We start from the raw sequence: 27,884 nt of genomic DNA, 5'->3' as shown, positions 1-27,884 counted from the left end.
GTGTTCGCCCAGGGCGCCAAACAGGCTAGGACCGCCACTGCATGTGAGTGTACACACCGGGAAATGGGTATAACGCACCATTTAAATTGCAGTGACAGTGGCAGTGAGGATTGCAGACCCATACTCCGGAACAGTAGGAGGCGGTAATGCTCCTTTACGTTGGTTGCCAACCGCCGTTAAACACGAAGAAGAAGAAGAAGTGAGGATTGCAGAGAGACTACACGGGTGAGTAATTGGTGGCACCTTTGGGCACTCCTTCCTTTAGGTTGCCTCCCGAAGTGGTTAGTCTCCACCATTTTGTTAAATTATTTTACTGAGTTCCATTTTAACTAGGGTGGCAGTGAATCTTGTCCTTTTAATTAATGTTTGTTGATAAAGTATTTTAATTAACTGTTTTGTATTGTCAGTCCTTCTACCTAAAAAGTGTGGGTGTCAACTTTACTGGTTTTCCTCCTTCGTGCTGCCACATAAGGAAGAAGCTTCAGCATATTTAAGTAAATCTATCCTGTATCCCCAACTGCTCAGTGTATGTTTGTCTTAAACCCCTCTTAGAAACTCTGGCACTACCTGCATTTCAGTATTCTGCAAACCTCAGGTTTGTATCTTGCAATAAATGTTTGTATGTTCTGGATCTCTTTGTGGTTTGTCTGTGTCATTTTTCTTTTGTGAACAAAACAACATCTTATCTGCTCTCCAAGCAGAAGTTTCCTTAGGTATTTTGGTAAATGGCCTGCATTTGTATAGCACTTTTCTAGTCCTTAAAGGCCCCAAAGCGCTTTACACTACAGTCAGTCATTCACCCATTCACACACTGGTGAATGTTTTGTAGCCACAGCTGCCCTGGGGTGCACTGACAGAGGCGAGGCTGCACTGAGGCGAGGCTGTCGGACACAGGCGCCACCGGGCCCTCTGACCACCACCAGTAGGCAAACATGGGGTTAGTATCTTGCCCAAGGATATTTGGCATGCAGCCAGGAGGCAGCCTGGGATCGAACCACCGACCTTCTGATTAGTGGCTGACCTGCTCTGCCACCTGAGCTACAGCCACCCCGCAGGTCTTTCATGTAAAACAGCTGTTTGTACTTGTTAACTTTCCTGCAGTCCTTCCTCATTCTGTCCTAAATCTATTGATCTTTCTTTGCTTGGACTAGTGTCCAGTTTGTTGTGATTATTATGGAGGAAAAGGTCAGATCAACATGGGGGGAAAAAATCAGTGCAGTTATTGAGGAAATGTCCATAAGTGGGAAATTTAAAAGAAATTACAGTTTGATTATTATTATTATTATTATTATTATTATTATTTATTTATTTATTTATTTATTTTACTGAGTTTGCTTTCAAAGTGAACCTTGATATTTTGTTGGTAGGCTACTTGTTTTCCATCTGCTCGATGTTTGTATTGGTGAAACCTCACAGTGAAAAGTAAAGCTTTTGACTACATTCTTCACATTTGGGTCCTTGTGTATATCATGGTATTTATTGTTGTTAGTGTATTTATAGAATGCTTTTTAATTTTATTGAAATCATTTAATATGTTCCCTTTCTCAATAAAAACATTTTTCCAACGTCCACATAAGTGGTTTGTTTCATCTTTCTGCTACTACAATGGCGCCATCGTGTGGACACTAGCAGCAGCTACAAAAAGAGCTGAGGCGAAACTACAGGAAGTGTTTATTTTAAATGAAAGTGTCTTCAGCTGTGAGGCTCTGTGTTGCTGCTCAGGTATGTTATGACTTGTTTTAAAGATGTTTTGAGCTCAGACTCCCGCCGTTACATCGAGTCTGTGTTTCATAACTGAACATCGTCCTAAACTATAAACTTCGTATATGTTTAGGACATGTGACTTTAATGTTACACGGTAATCATTTGCATACACTTTTTCGCGCCGACATAGAAACCATGAACTGATCTGTAAACGTTTAAAGAGAGACACAAGTGTTCCGACTGTAACTTATGTGATTTATGGTTTTTGGGGTTTTTTTTGTTTTTTTTTTGTGTTTTTGAATATATAGGTCATGTTGCCGCCCTTTATCCTAGCGATGCGTCAGCCATATTAGACTACTCAAGGGAAAGATTACACAGGTCTGCAACCGAAAAACTGCATAGGACTTTCTGACTGTTTCTTATAGATTTTTACTCACTGAAACCAGGAAGAATATTTTAAAAATTCCATCTCGTTCTTGCAAAACTCATGTTTTAGTGTAATTAAGCGTACAGTTTCCTTTTTAAAACTGAAACCTGTTATCCTATACTTGAGTAAAAAAAAAAACCCCAAACAAAACATATCCAATAATGACTTAATGATTTATTGTGTCCATAGCGAAAGGTAAGGAGTCTAAGAAAAAAAATGCATAGTTAATTGTAACCAAATATTGATTTTCTTTAATCGCTTTTGTGCTTTTTTTTTTTTTTTTTTTTTAATGTCAACTCCGCTTGTTTTGCAAAAAACTGTAGGTGATGGAGGGAAATGGAGATCATTTTTGGATTCAGCACCCTAAAAATACATCAAACTTACCAAAAATATCCCATGCAGCAAAAATGTATTTATTTATTTTTTGCAGACCTGTGTTATTGTAAAATTACAGTAGACACTGTACCTCACCGAGAAGTTTATAATGATACTACTACTACTACTAATAATAATAATAATAATAATAATAATAATAATAATGATCAATTAATACAGTCATAAAAAACAGGTGGAAAACCTTTAAATACAAACCAAAAGATACAAAACCATGTTTGTTATCACACATCTGTGAATATTGTGAGCAGTCAAACCCTTATTAAAATATCCTGCCCTAATTTAAACATTTCTTTCATTAAATAAAAATAAAACATTCATTTCTATCACAACTACAAACACATCAATAGCAGTGTATAAGCTTTGTAGTACAATATTCACTTGTGTATTTTTAAAATGCTTAAATTATGTTATCTGTTTTAACCACTCTACACACAAGCTTAAAGGATACTGCTTTCAAAAAAGTGTTCAATCAAATGGTCAATCTCCATTAGAACTTAAGTCCAGTAGACAATAATGTTTTACAACCAGCACTTGCCCGCACTTAACCATAAACAAACATCAATAGTCTTCCATACTCAGACCAATAAACCAGTGTTTCCCAACCACTGTGCCGCTGCACATAGGTGTGCCGTGAGAGATCGTTAGGTGTGCCATGGGAAATTATTTCATTTCAATTAAATAAAAAATGTAATTTAATAATTACTTTGCCCAAACAGACACAGTTACTTCAACAGGCTTTGACATCACCAAGCATGTTACACTAGTCCCTCCGTTTCGGGAGGCTGAGGTTGATTCTTATTTCAGCGCTTTTGAGCGTATAGCAGCCACATTGAATTGGCCTAAGGAGTTTTGGGCGCTGCTACTCCGGTGTAAGTTAATCGGCAAGGCTCCAGAAGTATGTACTAGCCTTTCCATTAACGACAGCCTCCAATATGATATTGTGAAAAAATCCATTCTGCACACGTATGAACTAGTCCCTGAGGCTTACCGTCAGAAATTTTGTAAAAGTGAAAAGACCGCTGATCAAATTTTTGTGGAATTTGCCCGTGAGAAACGTCACTTCTTTGAACGCTGGATGCAAGCAAGCAAAGTGAAGGATATTGAGGGATTAAAGGAAGTGCTTCTTGGAGAATAATTTAAAAAGCGTCTCCCTGATCAGTTAGTTGTTTATTTAAATGAACAGAAGGTGACGTCCCTGGCGAAAGCAGCAGTTTTAGCTGACGAATTTCCCCTCACACATAAAACCATTTTCCCAGCTGGGGTAGCACGAGAAGTGAGGGGAAGGCTGGAAAAGAGAATAAAATCTCCTAAACAGGCCCGAAAGGCGAGACAGGAGGAAACTGAAGGCGGGAATGTTTTTATTGCCATGAGTCTGGTCACCTGATTGCCCGTTGTCCTGCGCTGTGGAAGAAAGAGCAGCGCAGAGGGTCTAAGGGACCCGTGGGGCTCATTAAAGTAGTTTCCCCACCTATATGTCCTGATCGAACACAGGGGTGTAACCCAGAGATGGAGGTAGAGTCACGTTTTAAAACATTCCTTTCCCAAGGCTTCGTTTCGGTGACAGGAGAAGAGAAGGACAGGGTTCCTATCACTATTCTCCGAGACACCGGGGCACATCAGTCTTTTATGTTAGATGATGTGTTGCCACTGTTGGATAAAACCGCCTACCACACAGATGTGTGGTGTGGGGAATTGAAATGAGTGTTCTTTGTGCACCACTCCACCGGGTATGTCGCCGTAAGACAACAGTTGCCGTTTAAAGGTGTGTCGTTTATTTTGGGCAATGATTAGGCCGGAGGGAAAGTTTTTCCACCGCCTGAAGTGATGGATACCCCTGTTGCTACCACCTCAGATGTTATTGATCTGAAAGCGACAGTGTTTCCCGTTTGCACTGTTACGCGGGCGCACACATTTGCTGATGTCGTTAGTATCGCAGATACGTTTGTGGCTATGGAGCAAAAGCCTTTTGTAGGGGAGAAAGACCGTATGAAACAGAAACGCAGTTTGATAAATCTAATGCCGGAATTGGGCGGAGATGTGAATAAAGAAGCTTTGGTAAGCGCTCAGAAAAATGACAAGTCTTTGAGTTCCTGTTTTGCAGCCGCTGTCACTGCTGGGGAAAGCATCCTTCCTCATTTTTTCCTGCAGGATGGCGTGTTAATGAGGCGGCGGTCCTCAGATCAGCATGAAACATTGAGTGTTACACAGGTGGTGGTACCATCCCAGCATCGTGATCAGGTGCTAAGCTTAGCACATGACGCCGGCATGGCTGGGCATCTCGGAATAAATAAAACTTATTACCGAGTGCTGCACAACTTCTTTTGGCCTGATTTAACATGTAGCTGATTACTGTTGGTCTTGTGCCACCTGCAAGTTGGTGGGCAAACCCAATAAGCCCATTCTGCCTGTGCCATTATCTCCTATTCCAGTAATGGGTGAACCTTTTGAAAAAGTAATACTAGACTGTGTGGGACCGTTGCCGAAAACAAAAGCCGGTCATCAGTATATTCTCACTGTAATGTGCTCAGCAACGAGATTTCTGGAGGCCATTCCGTTCCGTACGGTGAAAGCCAAAGCAGTAATTAAGGCTTTGATCAAATTATTTCTATGTTTGGGTTGCCGAAAATCATTCAAACAGACCAAGGCACCAACTTTATGTCTAAAGTCTTTGCACAGGTTGTTAAAGAACTACATGCCAAGCATGTTACATCTATCCCATATCACCCCGAGAGTCAAGGTGCTTTGGAAAGGTTCCACCAAACTCTCAAAGTTATGTTACATAAGTAAGAGTCTGTTTAGAGTCTGGTAAAGAGTGGGATGGGGGTTGCCCCTATTGTTGTTTGCCATTAGAGAGGCTAAACAGCAGTCCCGCTGTTTTCGGACATGTGGTCCGAGGCCCTCTCCGACTTCTGAGGGAAAAGTGGCGGAGACCCCGGACGAGCAGTGTAGTGTTCTTAACTACGTGAGTCAGCTTCAAGATAGACATCGGCTAGCGTGGCAAATAGCCGGGGAAAACCTGAAGCAAGTGCAAACTAAAATGAAATCTCGATTTGACAAAAAATCTGTGGATAGAAGTTTTCAACCAGGGGCCAAAGTGTTCATGTCATTGCCTGTGGTGGTGTCCAGTTTACTAACGCAGTTTGCTGGTCCTTACAGTGTTGAACGTAAACTCGACAATAACAACTATGTGATTCGCACTCTAGCTCGGCGGCGAAAAACCAGAGTTTGTAATGTGAATATATTGAAACTGTTCTATCCACTTGAACAAAATACAACAGCGCCTCCGGTGTGCGCTGTTGCCATCCTCCCCGCTTACAAACTGTCGGATAATGGATTATCTGGGAGCGATGACGCAAAGGGAAATAATGCAGAGAGAAGTCAATTCTCTCCGAGAGCACGGCTTAGCCGTTCCAAGTGCTAGCGCATGGAGCTCTCCATGTGTGTTAGTGCCAAAGTCTGACAATACTCCTCGATTCTGTACGGATTATCGAAAGGTAAATGCGGCCACTAAAGCCGACTCTTTCCCATTACCTTGGATGGATGACTGTGTTGATCAGGTTGGATCCGCTACTTATGTGACCAAATTGGATTGATGAAAGGGAGACTGGCAGGTTCTTTTAACTGCTAGAGCGTCTGAGATCTCAACATTCATTACCCTGATCACTTCCTTCAGTATACAGTGATGCCCTTCGGCTTGCGTAATGTGCCAGATTTCAGCACCTGATGCCTAAGGTTTTGGTCGGGGTACCTAACTCTGATGCCTACTTAGATGATGTGGTCATATATTCTGCTTCCTGGAGTGATCATCTCCAAACCCTCTTAACTGTTTTTAAATGTTTTGAGGAAACATTGCTCACCGTAAATATGACCAAATGTGAGTTTGAAAAGCAACCATCACCTACCTTGGAAAGCAGGTGGGTCAAGGGCGAGTGTGCCCCGTGACCGCGAAGGTAGAGGGTATTATTTTGTTTCCGATTCCACAAACAAGGAGGGCGTTACGCCGCTTCTTAGGAATGTGTGGCCACTACCGAGGTTTCTGTAAAAATTTTACCTCCGTAGTCGCTCCCCTGACTGACCTGGTCAGCCCGACCAAACCCTTCATATGGACTACGGCGTGCCAAACTGCTTTTAAGTCGGTGAAGACTTTATTGTGCAGTGCCCCAGTTTTAGCAGCACCTAACTTTGTATCTCCTTTTAAGTTGGAGGTTGACGCCAGCGCAACTGCAGCGGGGGCAGTCTTGCTGCAGGCAGATCAACACAGAGTGGACCGTCCGATCTGCTCTATCTTATCCCAGGAAGGCAAGGTAACAAAATCATCTAAAGAAAACTCCATCCTCAAACATTCATCCTTCACTTCCCCTCCACACGCATGAAAGATAGGCTGACAACAAACTACAGACCACAAAACCAGCCAAAAAACAAGACAAAACGGATGAGCCCCCAAATCATGTTACGATCTGGCTCGGAATGACCGTAACGAGAGCGGGGTGTCCCGTGACTTCCCATGCCCAAACAGACACAGCTGCATCATCGGGCTTTTAACAATAATTTATTTACGGCAATGGCACTCAGTACAACGATAGTGGGAGTGTATGATTTCAGGCCAACACAACAAACAAAACCCAACCTAAACTTCGGTTCCCCTTTGACCTCTTCAAGAAAACAACAAAAGAAATGACACAGTCTGACCTCCCTGGTCTAACAACACAGGAGAAAATAAAGCTTCCCAAAATAATTTGCAGCTCACCCTACTTGCTCCACACTTCACACACATTCCCGAATTTAACTAATTAGCTATGGCTGCGGCTGCTCCGTCTGGACCTGAGGAAAGTGCACGGGAAGTTTTCCACACCCCACACACCGCGGCTCTTCTGTCGTCCTTTTATTGATTACATCCACAACGGGAGCCAGTTACATCAAGCCGTTCCTTCCGTCCACCAGTCACAGCCGAGCCCCCATACATTCATTCAGAAACAAACAAACAACACACGCACATAACACTGCAAATAATAAAATTGTTGTTGGGCATCTGTGCTTTCAATGCAGTGACTGGTAGAGTAATTACTCTTTCATGCCAGTGGGTGGCAGTGAGTAGCACAATATGACCTTGTTAAGTTAAGACAATAGAAATAGTGATGCGTGTGGTACGTGGCAGTTGCAAGACGTACAACAAAGATGGATAAATATTTGAAAAAAAAATCCTGCAAACTCCGAACTGGGCCCTGGACAAAATTTGTAACTCAGAAGAGCCTAGTATGAGTGGTAGTCACAAGAAAGCTAAATCGGTGAGCTTGAAGCAATACAGCAAAAGTTATCTTTCGTTTCGATTTACTTTCACTGGAGATCTGACTGCACCGACTCCGTTATGTTTGGTGTGTGAGGAAAAGCTCTCAAACAGTGTAATGGTCCCATGCAAGCTTTAACGTTATCTCCACACAAAACATTCCCCACTTCAAAAGAAGAACACAGACTATTTTGTTCGCCTGTGTGAAGACACTGAGAAATGGCTAACTTTAATGAGAAAAAAACACAAAGGTGTCTGAAAGAGCTCTCAAAGCTAGCTACTTAGTAGCTGAACTTATAGCCAAATCCAAAAAACGACACACAGTAGCAGAGACTTTAATCCTACCTACCTGCAAAGCAATTGTGAGTGAGATGCTTGACCCTGATGCAGTTAAAGAAATAGCCAGAGTCCCGCTCTCAGATAACACAATTGCCAGACGTATCGATGACATGTCTGCAGACATTGAAAGTTTGGTTTTGGAGAAGTTTGCGGTGCAACTTGTTGAGTCTACGGACATAAGTGGACATTTCCAACTCTTGGCCAATGTGTGTTTTGTGGATGGAGACTCTATCAGAGAAGACTTTCTATTTTGCAAGGTACTACCAGAAAAAACAACAGGAGAGGAAAGTTTCTGGGTTACACCTGAATATCTTGAACAAGGAGGAATTAAGTGGAAAAACTGAGTGTCTGCATTGATGGAGCAGCAACTGTGGTTGGGTGCACCAAAGGTTTCGTTAGCAGAGTGAAAGCGGTACACCCAGATGTTATTGTTACGTACTGTTTTCTGCAGCATGAGGCGCTCGTTACCAAGACTTTACCAGCAGACCTAGCTCCTGTGTTGGATGATGTTGTGTGCATGGTAAACTTCGTCAAGACAAGACCCCTGAAAAGCCGCATATTTGCATCTCTATGCCAAGAGACACTCTGAATTCAATCATCCCTAATTCTGCAGACAATCCTATCTCTCAACATGTGTTGCCACAGTTACAATCTTGTGCCAGGTGACGCAGCTCCGCTACATATTCTATGACAGTTTCATATGGCTTGCGGAAGCGATCGTCGAATTTATACCTTTGCACAGTTTCACTGGGCTCTGGATCAAAGGGATTTTTCTTCAGAAGTACCAGCTCTTGGAAGGTTTTGTCTTTCAGCTTGGCCAGGCTGAGAAGATTTCACATCAAGCTGTAGGTCGCTGCTCCGACGACACTTATTAATATAGCTCTTTGCTTTTCTGCTTGATCCAGTTAGCTGTGAAAAACTGCTTGAGTATTTCCATATGCTCATCCCAAGTCTGATTCTTTGGATCGAACGCTACTACCATGCCAATTATAGCCATTTTCCGCTTCAAATTACTGCCTTCTATTTTCAGTGGAAAACTCTTGCATTCATTGAAAGCTAGCGAAATCTGTAGCTGACTCCCATCACTTTGTTCTTTTTTTGTGTGTGTGTCCGATTGCCCACTTCCTTCCCCCTAAATGTCCTCATCGCCAAAATAATGTTGCATCTTCAAAAAACAAAAATGGAATCACTGAACCACACACGGGGAGTATAGCTGCTTCTCGTTTACTAAAGCCTTGTAGTCACTTGTTTCAGGCACAACTGTTTACATGTACCTAACTTACAGAACTCTCATCTTCTCGATGGTGGCTCAAGAGTTGGGAGTTCGCCTTGTAATCGGAAGGTTGCTGGTTCGAGCCCCGGCTTGGACAGTCTCGGTCGTTGTGTCCTTGGGCAAGACACTTCACCCGTTGCCTACTGGTGGTGGTCAGAGGGCCCGGTGGCGCCAGTGTCCGGCAGCCTCGCCTCTGTCAGTGCGCCCCAGGGTGGCTGTGGCTACAATGTAGCTTGCTATCACCAGTGTGTGTGTGGATGACTGTGTAAAGCGCTTTGGGGTCCTTAGGGACTAGTAAAGCGCTATACAAATACAGGCCATTTACCATTTACCATTTCTCCATTACCTTTCAGGTCCAGTCCAAAAAGGCTAGGCAGCGCCTGTACCATCTTTGACAACTGAGGAAGTTCGGGGTCTCTCCAGTGATCCACAGGATTTTCTATGCAGGTACTGTGGAGAGCATCCTCACACAGACGATCACATCCTGGTATGTGAATAGCTGTGTTAAGGACCAAAAAGTTCTTCAGAGAGTGATCAATGCGGCAATGCTCTCCCATCCCTACAAGACATTTACACCAGGAGATGTTGGTCCAGAGCAGTTCAGATATTAAAGGACCCATCCCATCCCAGCAACAAACTGTTCCAACTTCTGCAATCAGGCAGAAGATTCCGTCTGCACCATCCGAGCAAAAACGGGGAGGCTCAAGAGGAGCTTCTACCCTCAGGCCATCCAAGTCCTAAACCAGAACTTAATGTATATAATTCACTACTTACTGTATATAATGTCCTCTTTATGCATAGTTGAAGAGCATTTCAGGAAACATTTCATTTCACTGCGTGTTGTACTCGTATAACTATGCATGTGACAAATAAAGAATCTTGAATCTTTTAAGAAACCAGATATTCTTAACTGGCTGATTGTAAAATGGAGTTAATATAAATTCAGCTTAAAGCATAAAAGGTTTAAAAAACAGAGTTGCGATGAATATGGTTCATAAAAAAAAAATATGTATGGCATAGATTTGGAGTAAGTTTCCAACATCAGTGTAGATCTTGCTGAAGAATGGCTGAGCTGTTAACAGTCCAGAACAAATAAATGAGTGAATTAATAAATAATCGTTTAAAGAGAACACTACGCAAGTCACTAAGACTCGCAGTGTGCTGAGTAAGTAGTGAGGATGTAAAATGGGAAAATGCATAGCACTTTAAAAACCAGAGTTGCAAGTTTATTTGCAAAAAAAAAAAAACATGCAATGAACAAAGAATATAAAATCAATAGACACAGGGGAAAAAAGTCAAAGCCTGAGGATAAATTATAAATACACTTGACACATCAATTTAAAACAAAGCCGAGCAGTGCTAGGATCAAAAGCAACATCAAAAATAAAACTGTGGCTCAATAATTAAGCATCAAATACTCAAAATACATCAAACTGTGGAAAAGAAAATTCTACAGTCGTTCTTAATTAATAATTTAAAATTAAGCAGGTGTGTGTGTGTGTGTGTGTGTGTGTGTGTGTGTGTGTGTGTGTGTGTGTGTGTGTGTGTGTGTGTGTGTGTGTGTGTGTGTTTTAAATGCAGTTTTAGCCCCCCCCCCCCCCTTTAAACCAGCTTGTTTGACACAGGATGTGATCAGTGGGACGTCAATCTAAGATAAATTAGTGTTGGGTGGAGATCAAGTCTATTTCTTTTGGCATGCTTTATATTTAATAGTCTGAATCTTTGAAGTGAAATATATTTTGTTTAAATTCATATTTATTTATTTTTTCAACAGAAGTTACTGAAATCCAGGAAATAAAGGAAACATAGCTTGTACATCTCAGTCAGCAGTGGAGTTTGTCAGGAGGGCCAGACTCAACCTGGTGAGAACATTAAAGAGGCTCACTGCTGTGATTGTGGAGAATCTGTACCAGAGAGGAGTTTTCTCAGAGGAAGAAGTCAGTAAAATAAGGACAGATGGTGGCGACTTTGACAAAAGGAGAAGAACTGTGGACTCTGTCATCAAAAAGGGGGAAGCAGCTTGCTATGAGTTTCTCAGGATTATTGACATAATAAAGAGATCCACAGAAAGCTCAGTCTGTTCTGGAAAATACAGAGACAGACTCTTCTTTGAAAGACGAATTTGACCTGAACTACTGGATCAGCTGCTTTTCCTTCAAGGAGGACACCAACATGGATGTAACGTATTTACAAGGTATTTTTAAACAAACTGAAGTCTGTGGCATGTTTTAATGTGATCACACTCATTTAAAATGCAGTGTTGTTCAGTGACACATGAGTTAAATCACTAAATTACTTTTTAATTAATTTCTCCTTTCTTTCAGGGCCCAGCCCGTGCCACAGATACCAGCAAAAGCTGAAATCAGAAACTCAAAAGATTTCAGAAAGATCATGGATCCAAAGTAAAGCAGTCCTGTTCAACAAGGAGACATCTTTGTCGTACACTTCACTTGTGTTAGACACACAAGGACAGGCTTCACCATCCAAAATAAAAAAGTCAAAGATCAAAAAAAGCAGGAAGGTTCGCACTAAAAAACTAAAGGCCTACATACCTGAGGACAAACAGGAAACTTCCCCCAGTGAACTGCTGAAAACGTATGAAAGAAAAATCCTTTTGGTAGGAAAACCTGGAACTGGGAAAACGGCTGTGGTCCATCAGATGTTGAAACTATGGTCAGAGAAAGACAACAAGGATCTAGATTACATGTTCTACTTTGATATGAGAGAAACACCCAACATCACAGAGGTCCATAAACTGGAGGATCTTCTCTTCAGTGTGTTCAATGAACCAGATGAAGGCAAAGACAAAGTCTTAGAGGACATAAAGAATAATGCTGACAATGTTACTATCATTTTTGATGGCGTTACAGATATCCCCTCTACTTCTGTGGTGTTTAAGCTCATACAGAAGACTCTTCTACCTGAAGCAAAGATCATCATCACCTGCAGACCAGAGGTGGAGTCAGCAGACTTCCTGTTAGGTTGGGACTGTCTCAGAGTGGAAGTGAAAGGCTTCAGTGAGCAGGGCATCAGAGAATACTTATCCAAGTATCTGAGTGAGGAACACTTCAACAAAGTTTTGTGTAACTTGGAATTATTCTCTCTGTGCCACGTCCCCATGTACGCTCTGATGGTGGTTGCCTGCTTTAGTTTTGAGGGCTCAGAGTTCTCTCCACATCCCTGCACAGTTACAGAAATATACCTCAATATCCTCCATTTCTGCATTCAGAGAAATGTTGGCAAGACATCTGAAAATGAAAGCACTAAATGGGATGCAGTACTGTCTTTATCTGAGGCTGCTTTTTGTGCAACAGAAGGAAAAAATGTGAACCTGAAATCACTGCCCAAATTAGAAAGCTGTGCTTATTTAGCTTTTTTGAGCAGGAGTGTATCTCAAGTCAGCTCAACTGCAAAGAAACCCTTGTGTGCCTTTCTCCACTACACTGTTCAAGAGTTTTTTGCAGCACTGTGGGTCTTGAAGGATCCAGAACGGACCAGAAGTGTTGTCCAACAGTGTCTGACTGACAACATCAAACACATGAAACACTTAGTCCCCTTTTTGTGTGGACTGTTAAATGATAAAAACACTGATTTGCTAGAAAGTCTGATTCCTTCTCAGCAGCTCAGAGAAACATCTGGCTGGTTCTTCAAACACTTGGTGACCACCTTTGTAGATTGTAGTGACACTGAGGACTGTGAAATAGACTTGCTGTTCTTATGTCAGTGTCTCTATGAGTCTCAGTCTGCTGAAGCCTGTGTTTATCTTCTGGATAAACTGGACTACTGTCTTGATCTGAGTGGGGAGACTCTCGATCCTCAGCAATGCCATGCTGTGTCCTATATAATCACCCAGAGTAAGGAGAGGAAAATACAGCTGAAGCTGCAAAACACAAAAGTATCAAAACAAGGAGTGAGACCATTACTAGGATGTCTGAGCAAACTCCAAAGGTAAGTGAGAGCATGTAATTTACATGTTTGCTCACATCTTGCAAACTACACTTACTCTCCATTTAAAAGATACATGTCTGAGCCTTTCCCTTTTGTCTTGATAAATTCACACATTCAAGATTTTTTGTAACTACAGCTTTCTCACTCGTAGCAATCATCATGGTGCTACCACCATGCTTCACTGATGCACTGTCCATGAGAGATGTCCAAGCGCCATTGTCCATAAATGAGGGGAATGGTGTGTATGATTGCGGAAATCAGTGTATTTGGAAAATGGGGACAGAGCGTCGTCTTTGATAGCTTCCTACCCAACCAGTGGAAGCTTCAATTGCAGAATGAGTCCTGCTCCTAGCCGTTCATTGGCTCGCCATCCTTTTTCATACCCCAAAAAAGGTTCACCTGGCTTGCATTAAATAAACAAGGCCAATAAGAAATCACAAGAATAATACAAAAATGTCAGCCAATTAAGCTAAATACATAGAATAAAATAGAATTCAACTTTATTGTCATTGCACATGCACAGGTACAGGGCAACGAAATGCAGTTTGCATCCATCCAGAAGTGCTTAGTGATATAGATATATTACAATATATATAAGCAATAATATAGATATGTAAGTATATTACAGAAATGGGTCTATTATGTTATAATGTACACGGTATGAAGTATGTTGTGAATATTCTATAACTATAAGTATGTACAGGCTGTAGTGAGTACAAGCTATGTACAGGATATGGACAGGATATAAATATGAAAAACTATACAGAATATGAAATAAATAACTTTACAGGAATCTGAGATATACAGCTATACAGAAATGGGAACTATGCAAGTTGTAAACAGTTGTAGGGTTAAAAATTATCGTATGTACAGAATGATTGTTTACACAGGGCTATACAGTAGTGCAGTTAAGGTAAGTGAGGGTGTGGATAATTTCTACAGAGGCTATATAAAGTGCTAGTGGTTGTGAGTGGTGGTTCACTCCATGTTATTATTGTGTGTTTGAGGGTACAGTTGTCCATTGTGTGTGTGTGTGTGTATGTTCAGTCCATGAGTTAACGTGGGTCAGATGTCAGGAGGCAGAGTTCAGGAGTCTGACAGCTGTGGGGAAGAAGCTGTTCCGGTACCTGGTGGTCTTAGTCCGGAGGCTCCTGTAGCGCCTCCCAGAGGGCAGGAGGGTGAAGAGTCCATGTGATGGGTGACTGGGGTCTCTGATGATTTTCCCAGCCCTTTTCAGACACCGCTTCCTGTAGATGTCTTTTATGGCAGGAAGTGGTGCTCCGGCGATGCGCTGGGCAGTTTTCACGACCCTCTGCAACGCCTTCCGGTCCGAGGCAGAGCAGTTCCCGTACCAGACTGTTATACAGTTGGTCAGGATGCTCTCGATGGTGCAACGATAGAAGTTCACCAGGATGTCTGAGGACAGGTGGTTCTTCCTCAGAGTCCTCAAGAAGAAGAGGCGCTGGTGAGCCTTCTTGACCAGCTTGGAGCAGTTGGTCGTCCAGGTGAGATCCTCGGAGATGTGGACTCCCAGGAACTTGAAGCTGCTCACACGCTCCACAGCCGTCCCCTTAATGTGGATGGGTGGATGTGGGTCAGCATTCCTCCTGTAGTCCACGATGAGCTCCTTGGTCTTCTCGGTGTTAAGCAGCAGGTTGTTTCTGTCGCACCACTCAGCCAGACAATCCACCTCCTCCCTGTAGGCGGCCTCATCATTGTCACTGATGAGGCCAATCACCGTGGTGTCATCTGCAAACTTAATGATGGTGTTGGAACCATCAGCAGGTCTGCAGTCGTGGGTGAAGAGGGAGTAGAGGAAAGGGCTCATCACACAGCCTTGTGGTACACCGGTGTTCATTGTGATGGTAGATGAGCAGCGGTCATCCAGCCGGACATGTTGGGGGCGGTTGGTCAGGAAGTCCAGTAACCATTTGCAGATGAGGGAACTGATGCCCAGGTCTGTCAGTTTCCTGATGAGTTGTGAGGGGTGGATTGTATTGAATGCTGAACTGAAGTCTATAAACAGCATTCTGGCGTAGGTGTTGTTGTTGTCCAGGTGTGAGAGGACAGAGTGCAGTGCGATGGAGACTGCATCCTCTGTGCTCCTGTTCTGGCGGTATGCGAATTGGTGGGGGTCCAGGGTGGGGGGGAGACAGGATTTGAAGTGTGCTAGGACCAGCTGCTCTAAGCACTTAGTGATGATGGGGGTGAGTGCTACTGGGCGGTAGTCATTGAGGCAAGATGGGTTGGAGTTTTTGGGTATCGGGACGATGGAGGTGGATTTGAAGCAGGCCGGTACCACAGCGTGGGCCAAGGAGAGGTTGAATATGTCTGTCAGCACTCCTGCAAGCTCCTCAGAACACGCTCTGAGAACACGCCCGGGGATGCCATCGGGACCTGCAGCCTTGTGGACATTGATCCTGCTCAGCACCGCTCCTACATCGGTGGGGGAGAGAGTCAGAGGTTGGTGGTCTGGCGTCACGTCTGCTTTGGTTGTGGTTGTGGGGTTCCCTCGCTCAAAACGAGCATAAAAGTTGTTGAGCTCGTTGAGGAAGGAGACATCAGAGGATGCGGGGGAGGGTTTGGTGGTCCTGTAGTCTGTAATGGTCTGGAGTCCTTGCCACATGCGTCGGGGGTTGGAGTTGGAGAAGTGTTCTTCTACCTTCTTTTTGTAATGGTGTTTGGCTTTTTTGATGCCCTTCTTTAGATTAGCCCTGGCTGTACTGTAGGCGTGTGCATCTCCTGACCTAAAGGCGGTGTTGCGGGCCTTCAGGAGGAGACGAACATCCCGGTTCATCCAAGGCTTCTGGTTGGGGTACATGGTGATCCGTTTCTGGGTGGTGACACTGTCTGTGGTTTCGGAGATGTAATCCAGTACAGATGAGGCGTACTGGTCCAGGTCTGTGTGGGTGAACATATTCCAGTCTGTGTTTTTAAATCTGTCCTGGAGCACTGCATCTGTCCCCTCTGGCCACACTTTAATTGTCCTCACAGCAGGTTTCACACGTTGGATGAGTGGTGAATACCTAGGTGTAAGGAACAGGGAGAGATGGTCCGATTGTCCAATGTGGGGGAGGGGTGTGGCTTTGTAGGCTCCAGCCAGGTTGGAATACACATGGTCTAAAGTCCTGTCTCCTCTGGTGTGGCAGGAGACATGTTGGTGGAATCTGGGGAGGACTGTCTTTAAGTTGGTGTGGTTGAAGTCGCCAGTAACAATAAAAGCAGCCTCGGGGTGTTTATTCTGGTGTTTGTTAATGGCTGCAGAAAGTTCTTTCATGGCCAACCTAGCATTACCCATACGGTAAAAAAATATATTTTAAAATACATTTTGAAATATATTTCAAAATATACAAAAAATGGCCAAAAAATATATGTGCTAAAATACATTTTAAAATATATTTATATATTTAAAATGTATTTTAGCACATATATTTTTTGGCCATTTTTTGTATATTTTGAAATGTATTTCAAAATGTATTTTAAAATATATTTTGAAATATGTTTATGTATTTTGAAATGTTTTTTAGCACATATATTTTTTGGCCATTTTTTGTATATTTTGAAATATATTAATAAAATATATTTCAAAATACAATTTAAATTTATTTAAAATCATTCAAAAAAATATAAATTTAACCCTTCATATATTTCTAAGAAAACACATTCACATGTAACATCTGAAAGAAATCTTTATTTGATGTTTAAAACATACATATAGCATATCAATCAAGCAAGGAATATTCATTTTATAAGTTTATTCTCATTACATACTCAAACATTCTAAAAGAAACACACACACATATACATATATGTGTGTGTGTGTGTATATATATATATATATACACACACACACACACATATGTGTGTGTATGTGTATAAGTGTGTGTGATTGTATGAACATAAGTCAGCATACTTAAAATGTAATTTCTTTTCCTTTTCCAGCAGTCTCAGTTCCCCCAGCTTTCACGGCAATCCTCAAAGCCCTTCTGGACACGCTGGGAAACCCCTTCCTTACCGCCACTGTAACAAACAAAAGTCACAGTTCTATTACTTTTATCAGAGTTAAAATAAAAATGTGATTTATGTTAGCTGGCTTCATTTAGCAAACAGATATTTCTGTTTATATAGATACAGATATTAATACAGATATATTTTACGCATAATTTTACCTCTTTTTTTTCCTAGATGGGAAGTCTATCCAGTTCACATTACAGTAATGCTAACACCCCTTTTGGTCGTCTCTCCTTACCTTCCAGCATTCATAAATCTGTTGACCTTCTTTGTCTGAGACCAACCACTACAATGCATCATCACCTATTTGTATTGGTAACTTACTTTACAACCTATTTTAATGGTTGCAAAGTAAGTTACTTGTGCTGTATGCAATTTTAGATACACAGAAAGTCTTCACTTACTATATATGGCTGTCATAGTGTCCTTATCAAGGGCAGTTCTTCACTCTGCGCCGATGTCCGTTTTGCTCTGTCCTCCTATAAAAAGCATGAACATTTGAGTGTTTGACTAGTTTTAGATTTCCAAAAATTTGATATTTGTACAACTAAACATTTGAACTACAATATATGCTATTGAGCGATACTTTTATGGGTAATTTTTGGTAAAGAAACTGGTGACAGAGTTGTAGGCTTTTTAAAGTACTATTAGCTAACCATTTGAACTGACTTTCAAAGCTGATTACCTTTTAAATTGCTGTGGATCAAAACCTCCAGTGGGAAGGCGGCCATTAGAAGAACACGCACCATTGAACCTGAAAATAACAAAAACAAACAAAGAACAGAACAATATATAGATACTGCTTATATAGGGTAATAAATCTCTTCTGAAGCAATATAGTTCATTTTGGGTGAAAAACAAAACATTCCTCTAAAATATATATACTGACATCAGCAATCAACATCATGATTGTAATTATTTCCTTTTTAGTACATCTACTGCTGTTTGCATGTGTCAAGCACTACGACTGTATCTATGCATATAAATTCACCATATATATCCAGCAAAAATGTTTTGTTATAGTCAAAAGGAAAACAAACAAAGGCATTCAATCAGAGGTGAGAAATTAATTGGGAATATGAATTATAGGTGAGCTATTCTTTACCTACTAGCAATCAAGCTTCTTTAACCAAGAAGCTTGAAATATTTGAATGTAAAATAAAATAAATAAATAAATAATAATAAAAATAACATGATGTAATTAAAATGCACAACTTACATTAAGGAAATCTGCATTTGTATCCACAGGCTAAAAGTAAAACAGTAAATGTGTTAGTGATAGTACAGGTATTTGTAAAAAAAAAAAAAAAAAAAGAGGCAGTAACTGTGACGCTTCTAGTGGGATGCTAAATGCAGAGATTTATATTTACAGTATAATACTGCATGTACGGGTAACTGTGTTGTGAACTGTAACTGAATATTAGAGAATCTCAGAGAAATTAAATGTATTTATTTTTTGAATTTATCAATCATAAAACCGTCTGTTTTGAAGGCCTGTTACGATAGCGACTTTTTGTTGGTCGGTATATTGCCCCATAAACAATTGCGACAAGTTATGTCATTGTCATTTTAAGACCATTTTATGTCTTTGAATGTATAATCATAATATGACACCATAATAATGCAAGATCTACACACTTTCAATTGACAAACCAACATCTAATTCTTAAAGTATTTAGATCATTGAAATTAGAAATCAAAATATTAGATACCTTAAAAACTTGAATAAATAGTAAATTTTCTAACAAATAGAAAACAATGTTATTGTTATGTTATCATTATATTTTATTTTTGTAAATATAATGGCGGATAAATTACATCATCAACAATTATTGAGGTCATGTACATGTATTGTGTGTTAAGTTGATATATCGATTATTGTGATAGGCCTACTGTTTTGGTATCATAACGAGCTTGTCAAACATGCATGACCACTAAACAATGTCTAAGCAGTAGTATTGGTCTGAATGACAACAAACATAACTAGTGTTTTGGAAAATCTGTTAGAAAACAGTTATTTCAATAATTATGATTAGCATGTGACACAGACACCGCATAAAAAACTACAACAACAAATACTTACTTTAGGAGGATGGGGGAGGGCAGCATGAGGTTGAGACTTTGACATCTGTAAAAAACAAATTCATGTATTACAAACAAGTCACTTAAAAATACATTAATGTGGCAGACTGTTCCCTGTTCAGATGCAGTGTATAAGTACAATCAGGGCTATCACAACAATGGGGTGGGGCCAAGTGGCTGCAACCCTAGGTACAATGTGCAGGTATATATAATTACATATAATATATGTGAATAAAGCAAGAATCTGTTTAGGTTAGTCACTGTGCTGACTGATGCTTGCTAGGTTTATATGATTGCAAACTGCACAAAAACAACAACAGCAACAACATTAATGACAATGACAAACAAAATTACTTACATTTATGTAAATCTCACATTAGGAAGATCTGCATTCGATTTCATGGGCTGAAATAAATAGGCAGAAACATTACTGCTAAAAAAATAAAAAACAAAAACTCTAAAAAGCCTAAAAATGACTTAAAAAGCAAGGAAATGTGGAACATTGTAATTAGCGAACATTAATAAAGCATAACTGTTCTTTGTTTCTAACCTTGGTAAGTACTCTGTAGCCAGAAGGAGAGGTAGGATTTCTGTGAAAGCCAAATTAAATGTGAATAGGCTTTGATAGTTATTGAGAAGGCAGAATAATAAGAAAAGGCAAAAGTACGTCACAATATAATTAATTAAGTTACATATTTTGATTACCAAATTATGGAAGCGTGGAGCTGCCACCCAGGCAAAAGAAAAATAGAGCTGTATCACGTTATGACGTGAAATGTTTATTGTTCTAACATTATGCTTTTCATGTTTGTATAATATAATATCACGTTATTATACATAATTGTCACGTTCGCACAATATTGTACGGACGTGATAATTATGTACATTTTTCGTACAATGTTGTTCAAACATGTTGTTCAAACATGATAGTATATTGTTAGAACGATAAACTTTTCACGTTATAACGTGATATACTTATATTTCTCTTTTGCCTGGGTGGCAGCTCTACGCTTCCGTTCCAAATACACGAGAATAAAGTAATATTATATGGGAAAAGGCACCTGCTAGCTTGATGATGGAGGCTTCTTAGACTGGCCACCCGCCTTGGCTTCTTGTCGCCACTCCACGAAATAAAGGTCCGTTTCCTCCATGCCGGCTAATTATTCATCCTCATTAAAATCTCGTATATGTTCAGTTGGCAGAATTGAGAATTTTACATCTTCCAACCACTTAATTAACGCGAACATAATCGGCTTGTTTCTTCCCGTCTCCTGTATCCGGCCGTTCCTCTCGCTGTCAGATTTCGCGCCTCAGAGACGTCGTTATTTTTCAAAAAAAAAAAAAAAAGAAGAAAGAAAGAAAGAAACAGCAACAACTACTAAAGAGAGTTTTTGCACGTTCATTGCACATTTGTGGGAATGTTTAAATATTTAATTTTTATTAATTACTTTTCATTATATCTTTATTTTTTAAACCACCGTGGCAATGCGCATGCGCATACACTCCTGCACGCAAAGGGCTTTGGAGTTGACGCAATGTCGCAATGCATTGTGGGAGCGCAGCACCATCTTGGCAGGTCACGAATCAAAACAAGATTGCTACGAACCATTCTGAAACGTAGCTCAAAAGAAAATGACGGTATAGAGACAGATTCTGTCCAGATGCAAAGAGACGGTACTTGATTGTTGAAATGTGGACCCGTATGAAATATAGCCGTGGAGTAGAAACCCTGAAGACCAAACCGCTATTGACTTAGCATGATCTACTCTCATACCTTGTCTGTGGAGTCAGAGCATACACGGCGCACCAATTTCGCAATTATAAATCTCTGGAGGCGCACATCCAATTCACCAAGGACTGGGTACAAGATTTGGCTATTTTTAAGCCTCCACGTTGTGAGTACGCCGTCATTCAAGCAAAGGTAAGTCAGCTTGAGTACTGCGAGTAAAATGCGTTTGATTCCCCCCAGCATTCAAATTAGTGCTAGCAAAAATTCATTCGTGAGGGGGAAATTACAGTGAGAACATGTAGAGGCTCTGTTAGAGGGATAACATAGTGAGTTCAGTGCATTGATGTGACATTGTCCTGAAGGATTTAGTTATTCTTTATGGTTAAAGAAATTGCCCTAATTAATTCATATTTATTATAAATAATCCTAATTACACATCTTGCTTCCTTGTTTGTGTCCTGTGTCACTAAAAATACATTCTGTTTTAGTTTTATACATTGATTAATGACCTGCAGAATCTGCTTGTCATATTAGGTGTCCATAGTTGTCACTTAAAGTTGAACTTTATGTTTTCTCCCTCTTGAAAGTGATTACATCCTTGCATTACATACTTTAGGTTCATTTTTTGCTGATAGGTTTCTAAAAAGAAACATGCAGATTTAGAATATAACATGCAGCGTTCTATAGATGGATACATAAAAACACTTTATTTGTTACATTTATGATAAATGGATTTGAAAGTAAATAAAACACATTTGTGTCGGACTTGGCTTATTAAAGTTCTTGTCTTTAAATGAACTTTGTCTGTGTGTGTTTTAGGTCCTGCACTCTTAAAGACTGAATTGCAGCATTGCAGCCACAGGTCATTGTGAGCATCACAGGGAAGGTTGAAGCCGCCCACTGCAGCTGTATGGCTAGAGTCATGGAGACTTGCAGCCATGTCACTGCTCTTCTGTTTAATGTAGAAGCAACAGTGAGGATCTGTGGCACAAGGACTGTTACAGATGAACCTGCATACTGGGTTTTGCTGGGTAATATGACCAAGATACAGCCAGAGGTTGGCCATAAGATAGACTTCTCCTCTTCAGCTGCCCAAAAAAAAGTTTCTTGATCAAAACATAAACAGACCATTCGTTGTGACAGGTAAAAGAAGCCATCCTCAAAAAAGAAAGGTTCCACCTGCTACTGTGGAGGAGTTGGATCAACTGATGGGACAATATTTTTCCAAGCATAGTTCTGTTCTGAATAACCCATAATGTTTTAATTTAGGGGGCCATGTAAATACTTTGCATTTACTGAATATGTACTTACTAAATACCACTGTTCAAAAGTTGAATAAAGAAACAAAGAAATGTTTGCCTATTTTTAATTAAAAGCACTTTGTCGAACATCACATCAGTTACAATGTAGAAAAAATGTTATGTATAGTTTACAAATGACAAAATGTTCACATAAAATCATGACAGCATTTGTATAATATCACCCACTACTAGCATTCTGTAATTTACTGTCTCTTTTGAAAACTTATCACTACATAAACAGCACAAGACTTAAAAGTATTTAACAAGAGCATTTTTCCCTGGTTTTACTACCACACTGGGGCACATGTTCACCAAAACGCAGCAAACCTTTGCCATCTTATCCAGGAAGGTCACCTTTTTACCCTCACATGGAAGAAGTAATCTGATTGGCATGGTGGTATGTAGCATGTAGTTTGAAGCAGGGATTTCGTAGTGCCCCATGTGTAGTGTTGGAACCCAGTCAGGATTTGTTTCATTCATTTCATAGGCTGGTTTGTTGCAATAATGCCAAATAATTAGCAACTCTATAAATAGAAGGTAGTTCTGCATGTTTGTTCTAAGTTTGTGCTATTGAAAATAAAATTAACAGGCTATAAATAATAATATGAACTTATTTAGAACTTACCTGAATGAAAATACTGGAGCACACCAACAGATATCTGTGGATGGTAGAGAACTGAATATCAGCTCGTCTCGCAGCTGCTATCCAGGCTAGACGCCTTCTTTTGGTAACATCCAACACTCCCTCATGATGTTTCCAGGTGAGGAAACAATGAAAAGAGAGCCTGTTTTCAAGCTTATTCCTTTGTCGGTAGTGCAATCTAACATTACAACCGACCACACAGCAAGCATTTGTTTGGCCTGCTAATATGGCGCCTTGACCAAAAATCCTGGCTACGCCCCATCCCGTAAGATCACGCTCCAGAGCCCTATTAACGTACGGATCTAGAAAGAAGACGCTGCATTTTTAACTCTGAGGGAGATGGAGAATGAGCCTATTTCCAAAACAGTGGAGTGTGTTCCTTTAAGTACTAAATTTTATATATTGTCAAAAACTAAAGTGTACATAGCAGTTGTTGTATCTTGTTTACTGTATCACTGACAGATAATTTCAAAGTCAATGAACGCTACATTATAGTGAGATATTGTGTAATGTGAAATACTGTAAGCAAATGAATAAACAACCTAATTCGTGATAGACCTTTGACTCTGTTTTGTTTGAATCCAACTGTTTTTTGCAGATGTGCATAAAACATGTTACTTTTAGTATTGTTATCATTATCATCATTATTGCACTAAATATATTTTAAATAAAGGATACTTTGATATACATTCTACTGTAAGGTTGGAAATGTATTTTCTTCACCCTAAAATATGTTTTGAAATGTATTTTGGTTTGAAAGAAATATATTTTCAATTTCAAAAATATATTTTTTTGGAGCATCACAAATACAAAATATATTTACCATATATTTGAAATATATTTTGGCCAGGAAAAATGTATTTTTTTACCGTATGGGTAGCGTCGGGGGGTATATACACGGCAGTGAGTATGATCGAAGTGAATTCTCTGGGGAGATAATAAGGTCTGCATTTGACCATTAAAAACTCCGCATTAGGTGAGCAGTGACTCTCAGTAGTAGTGGAGTTCATGCACCAAGCATTGTTAATATAAATGCACAAACCTCCACCTCTGGTCTTGCCGGAGTCATCTGCTAGCCTGTCGGCTCGGTGTGTGTGGCGTCCTGCTAACTCGATAGCATTGTCCGGGCAGCTGTTGTTCAACCATGTTTCGGTGAAAAACATGACATTTGAGTCCATAATCCGTCTGTTGTTAGTGATGGAGAGCCGTATCTCATCCATTTTGTTTGCCAGAGAACGGACATTGGCGAGGAAAATACTGGGTAAAGGCAGCCGGTGTGGTGTTAGCTTTAGCTTAGCCCGTAGCCCTCCGCGCCTACCTCGCCTTTGTTTACGATCTCGGCGCCGTCTGCGTGCACTTCCGCCCGGCCGGGTAGAGTGGGCAGCCTCCGGTGTTCTGGAGATCTCTGGGATGAGTCGGAGATCGGCGATAAAACTGTTGGAGTTATGAGTCCAGATGTCCAGAAGCTCTTGTCTGCTGTAGGTCAGGAACGCACAGCAATTCTGGACGAATAATCCGGTTAAAAGTAGATAAAAAACCGCTAAATAGCAGATTCTGGACAGACACTGAGCCTCGCGTTGTTCACGCGCCGCCATCAAGTTATTCTTGTTCCTGTGTACACAATTTATAAATAAATAAATAAATAAATAAACAAACAATATATTTAACCAATAAGGACTTAACTGAAACATTTCAACTGCTATATACATACTATGTAGCGTCACAACATTTTTTTATTCAACAAATATTGGTCAAATCAAAATCAAATTGTTTGGACCGGCAGCAGCCAATTAGCGTCAGCTGGTAGCTAATATTAAGATTTGAGCATGCCTCAAATCATCTGTAGTTTGGTCTGTGCACACACATCTGGACAGCGGCTCGGTTTTTGTAGTTTTGCCTCTTTCGGTTTTAATTCAGCCAATTAATATGTTCTATATTAAAGTGTAGTCTTTTAGCTTGAATTCCGGGGGAAATGTTGTTCTAATTATTCAGGATTTGTAGCCATTTTTATGCATAGTGCCCCATTTTCAGAGGCTCAAAAGTCACTGGACAAAATGATTGAGAGCTGATGTGTTTTCAGTTTTTCATTATTTCCTGAACAGTGTATAAAGGCAGTTTTTAATACCAGATTCCTCCCTTGAGATGCGTACATGCTCTCTTGGGTGAGATCAGGTGACTGACTTGCTCATTGAAGAATGTATCTCATTTCTTTGCCTTGAAAAAGTCTTGGGTTACATAGAGGTATGCTTTGAGACATTATCTATTTGCACTGTGGAGCACTGTACGACCAGTTTTGCAGCATTTGTCTGAAACTGAGCAGAGAGTATACCCCTGTACACTTCAAAATTATTCCTGTTTCTATCAACAGTCACATCATCAATAAATATTAGTGACCTGGTTCTACTGGCAGCCATACATGCCTATGCCATAACATAGCCTCCAGCATTCTTGGCAGATGATATGATATACTTCAGATCATGATCTATTTCTCTCCTTTATCATTTTCAGTTTAATCTTGGCTTCTGAAGCTTTTGCTTTCTCGCTAAAAGAATTTTTAGAGCTAACTATAGTTATAAGTATGGCTTATTCACATTCTCATTAAATTGCTTTTCAGTCAATTGTTCAAATAATTTTGAGCCTTTTAAAACAGGGAACTATGCATAAAAATGGCCATGTGTTGTGTGACTGTTCACTTTAATGACAGCTAAAGAAGAATTTCAGGAAGTAGTCAGATCCCATCACTTTCTGCTTACTTTTTAGTTTTTGCATTTTGATGATGCCACTGTGACCACCATCATTTGTCAACATGTTTCTTATTTAATACAAGTTTTTTTTAATTACTATTTATTAAATTATTTTATCTGGCAATATAAAGAAAGCATGATGTCTCCCGTGTACAACTAATGCATCAGGCATTACATATATCTTGTTCCATGGATTTAGCTCAGGAGGTAGCGCATGCATCTACTAATTATTATTAGTAGATGCATGCGTAGAGGCATTATTATTTTGGGGGCAAGCTACTAACCCCAAGTTGCTCTCTGAAGCATCTATTGCAGTTTGAATATGTGTGAATGTTAGATAGAAAGCACTTAAGCATAGAAACAAAAGTGATTGTCTGAACAATTTATTGAGGCATGTTGTATAAAGTGTTTTGAGTACTAGACTTGTAGTCAAGACCGCCTAAACCGCAGGACCAAGACAATACCAAGACCAGAGGATATCGAAACCAAGACAAGACCAAGACAGACTGAGTCAAGAGTGACACATCAGTGTCCAATGTAGTGGTTTATGTGCAAGTGTACCATCAACACTGACACAAATACAAGAAAACAGTCTTTGAATAGCTGTCCACTGTGTGACCACTATGCATGAAAGGGTTAAACAAATACAATTTTACACAGTCTTATAGTACAGCCCCATTTCCACAAAACTTTGGACGCTGTGGAAAATAAAAACAGTATGTAATCATTTACAAATCTGCTAAATCCATATTTTATTCGCAACAGAATGTCACATGTTTCTACTGAGATATTTTACTATGTCATGAAAAATATGAACCTAATACAACCAAATGAAGCTCAGCTGTAAAGTTGGAGCAGCACAAAGTGTGTTTGGTATTGTCACAGGAATTTGCATGTGTTCGGTTGATGGTGTTAGATTATAGAAATATCTGTGAATAAATAACATTAAAATGACACTGAAGTGATTTTCACACTCTTTTATTAAGCTATGTGAGAATGCCAGAGCTGAACACACTGAGTAACCTTTAATGTTTAGGTGTGTGCAATTGAAAGTTTCAGATCTCTAATGTGCAGCTGCCATGTCAGAAATAAACAGCAGTATTGACATCGCACTGAGCAACAATATAGTGTTAAGCTGAGCTGATAGATTTCTTGTCCTGCTTTTATTCATATGTGAGGATTCTCTCGCTCTCCTTCTCACTCTTGCCTGCTCTCTCTCTGTCTCTCTATCTGTAGACGTGTGTCTTCCTCCAGTCTCAGCCTATCTGCACCTGAGAGATTTGGTCATCAGCCAGTTTCCATTTAAGCCGGAGGAAGACATTTATTCAATGCTGGATTGTTGACTAAGCTAGTTAGTAAAGTTAGTTTGCCAACATATGATCAGTTCTGCTTGTGTCTGTGCAGGAATCCCAGGCTGAGTAAATGTTCTCACTGAGTTGTGGACTTGTTTCTGGTGTTTCTTCTGACCAGGCCCGTGGCGAGGATTCGAGCCTTCAGGACATCCAGCTGTCTCAGAACCCAGTCGCAAAGATTGTTGCTTTTCTGTGTGATCATGTGTCACTGTAAATAAACACACTGTACTGAAGATTTAAGATTCTGCTTTTTGAGTCCTTCACTAACCATGACAAAAAATCATCTGGATTTAACAGAGGAATGAACGAAAGAACTTAGTGAAGTCATTCACATGGATCTCACCTGTCTGTCCAGCAGCTCACATGTATTTCATGTAACTTTATTCTGTTTCTATATCCCTCCCAATAAAACAAACAACCTCTTCATTAGTTAATCCCTCTCCTGTCACAGTCCTATTTGTTTAAACACTGTGCACACTTCTCTGTAATTTGAAACGATACCACATAACAAAAGTTAGAGGTCAAAGTTCCGTCACTGCTAATGCATTTTATTTACCTCTATGGATCCTCCTTATACTCTCAGGGGCTGCCCCACCTTCAGTGATCCGCTAATCACCTTCTCACTATTTCTTCCCCCTGTTCCCTGCAGTC

At 40.3% G+C, this 27,884-nt stretch overlaps 1 protein-coding gene and 2 long non-coding RNA genes across 6 annotated transcripts; 2 read left to right on the top strand and 1 right to left on the bottom strand.

The window, feature by feature from the left end:
- The first annotated feature begins 1,691 nt into the window (after nt 1-1,691).
- Nucleotides 1,692-27,884, top strand: LOC308393304 (protein NLRC5-like). Of its 4 annotated transcripts, none has more exons than XR_013970954.1 (7): nt 1,692-1,722; nt 6,727-6,831; nt 9,777-9,870; nt 11,198-11,617; nt 11,748-13,371; nt 13,523-13,609; nt 27,286-27,884. XR_013970954.1 is itself a non-coding variant. In XM_080876973.1 (7 exons), the coding sequence occupies exons 4-6, from the start codon at nt 11,596-11,598 to the stop codon at nt 27,185-27,187; spliced, it is 1,716 nt and encodes a 571-aa protein (XP_080733099.1). In that variant the 5' UTR covers nt 1,692-1,722; nt 6,727-6,831; nt 9,777-9,870; nt 11,198-11,595; the 3' UTR covers nt 27,188-27,232; nt 27,352-27,884. The 4 variants fall into 4 exon arrangements, 3 of the variants coding, with proteins under 3 accessions (XP_080733099.1, XP_080733097.1, XP_080733098.1); XM_080876973.1 differs by lacking the exon at nt 13,523-13,609 and adding an exon at nt 27,118-27,232 and having other exon boundaries at nt 27,352-27,884; XM_080876971.1 differs by lacking the exon at nt 13,523-13,609 and having other exon boundaries at nt 27,118-27,884.
- Nucleotides 17,255-20,976, bottom strand: LOC308393317. Its single transcript, XR_013970956.1, has 8 exons — nt 20,526-20,976; nt 20,015-20,054; nt 19,823-19,869; nt 19,466-19,510; nt 18,602-18,631; nt 18,068-18,136; nt 17,787-17,861; nt 17,255-17,391 (listed from the first exon to the last, which is right to left on the bottom strand). It is a non-coding gene; the product is annotated as an uncharacterized lncRNA (long non-coding RNA).
- LOC308393319 lies at nt 21,008-22,545 on the top strand. Its single transcript, XR_013970957.1, has 2 exons — nt 21,008-21,385; nt 22,013-22,545. It is a non-coding gene; the product is annotated as an uncharacterized lncRNA (long non-coding RNA).

Source organism: Rhamphochromis sp. 'chilingali', assembly GCF_963969265.1.
Source record: "Rhamphochromis sp. 'chilingali' genome assembly, chromosome: 3".
NCBI lineage: Eukaryota > Metazoa > Chordata > Actinopteri > Cichliformes > Cichlidae > Rhamphochromis > Rhamphochromis sp. 'chilingali'.
Note: the sequence above shows the minus strand (reverse complement) of the source record. Positions and strands in the feature narration are given on the sequence as shown.

What these genes read in the sequence shown, in the direction of transcription:
- LOC308393304 (XM_080876973.1), top strand. Translation starts at nt 11,596, where the DNA reads ATGGATGTAACGTATTTACAAG. An exon ending in GGATGTAACGTATTTACAAG is followed by an intron (nt 11,618 to 11,747) that starts GTATTTTTAAAC and finishes CCTTTCTTTCAG; the next exon opens with GGCCCAGCCCGTGCCACAGA. An exon ending in TGTCTGAGCAAACTCCAAAG is followed by an intron (nt 13,372 to 27,117) that starts GTAAGTGAGAGC and finishes CTCTATCTGTAG; the next exon opens with ACGTGTGTCTTCCTCCAGTC.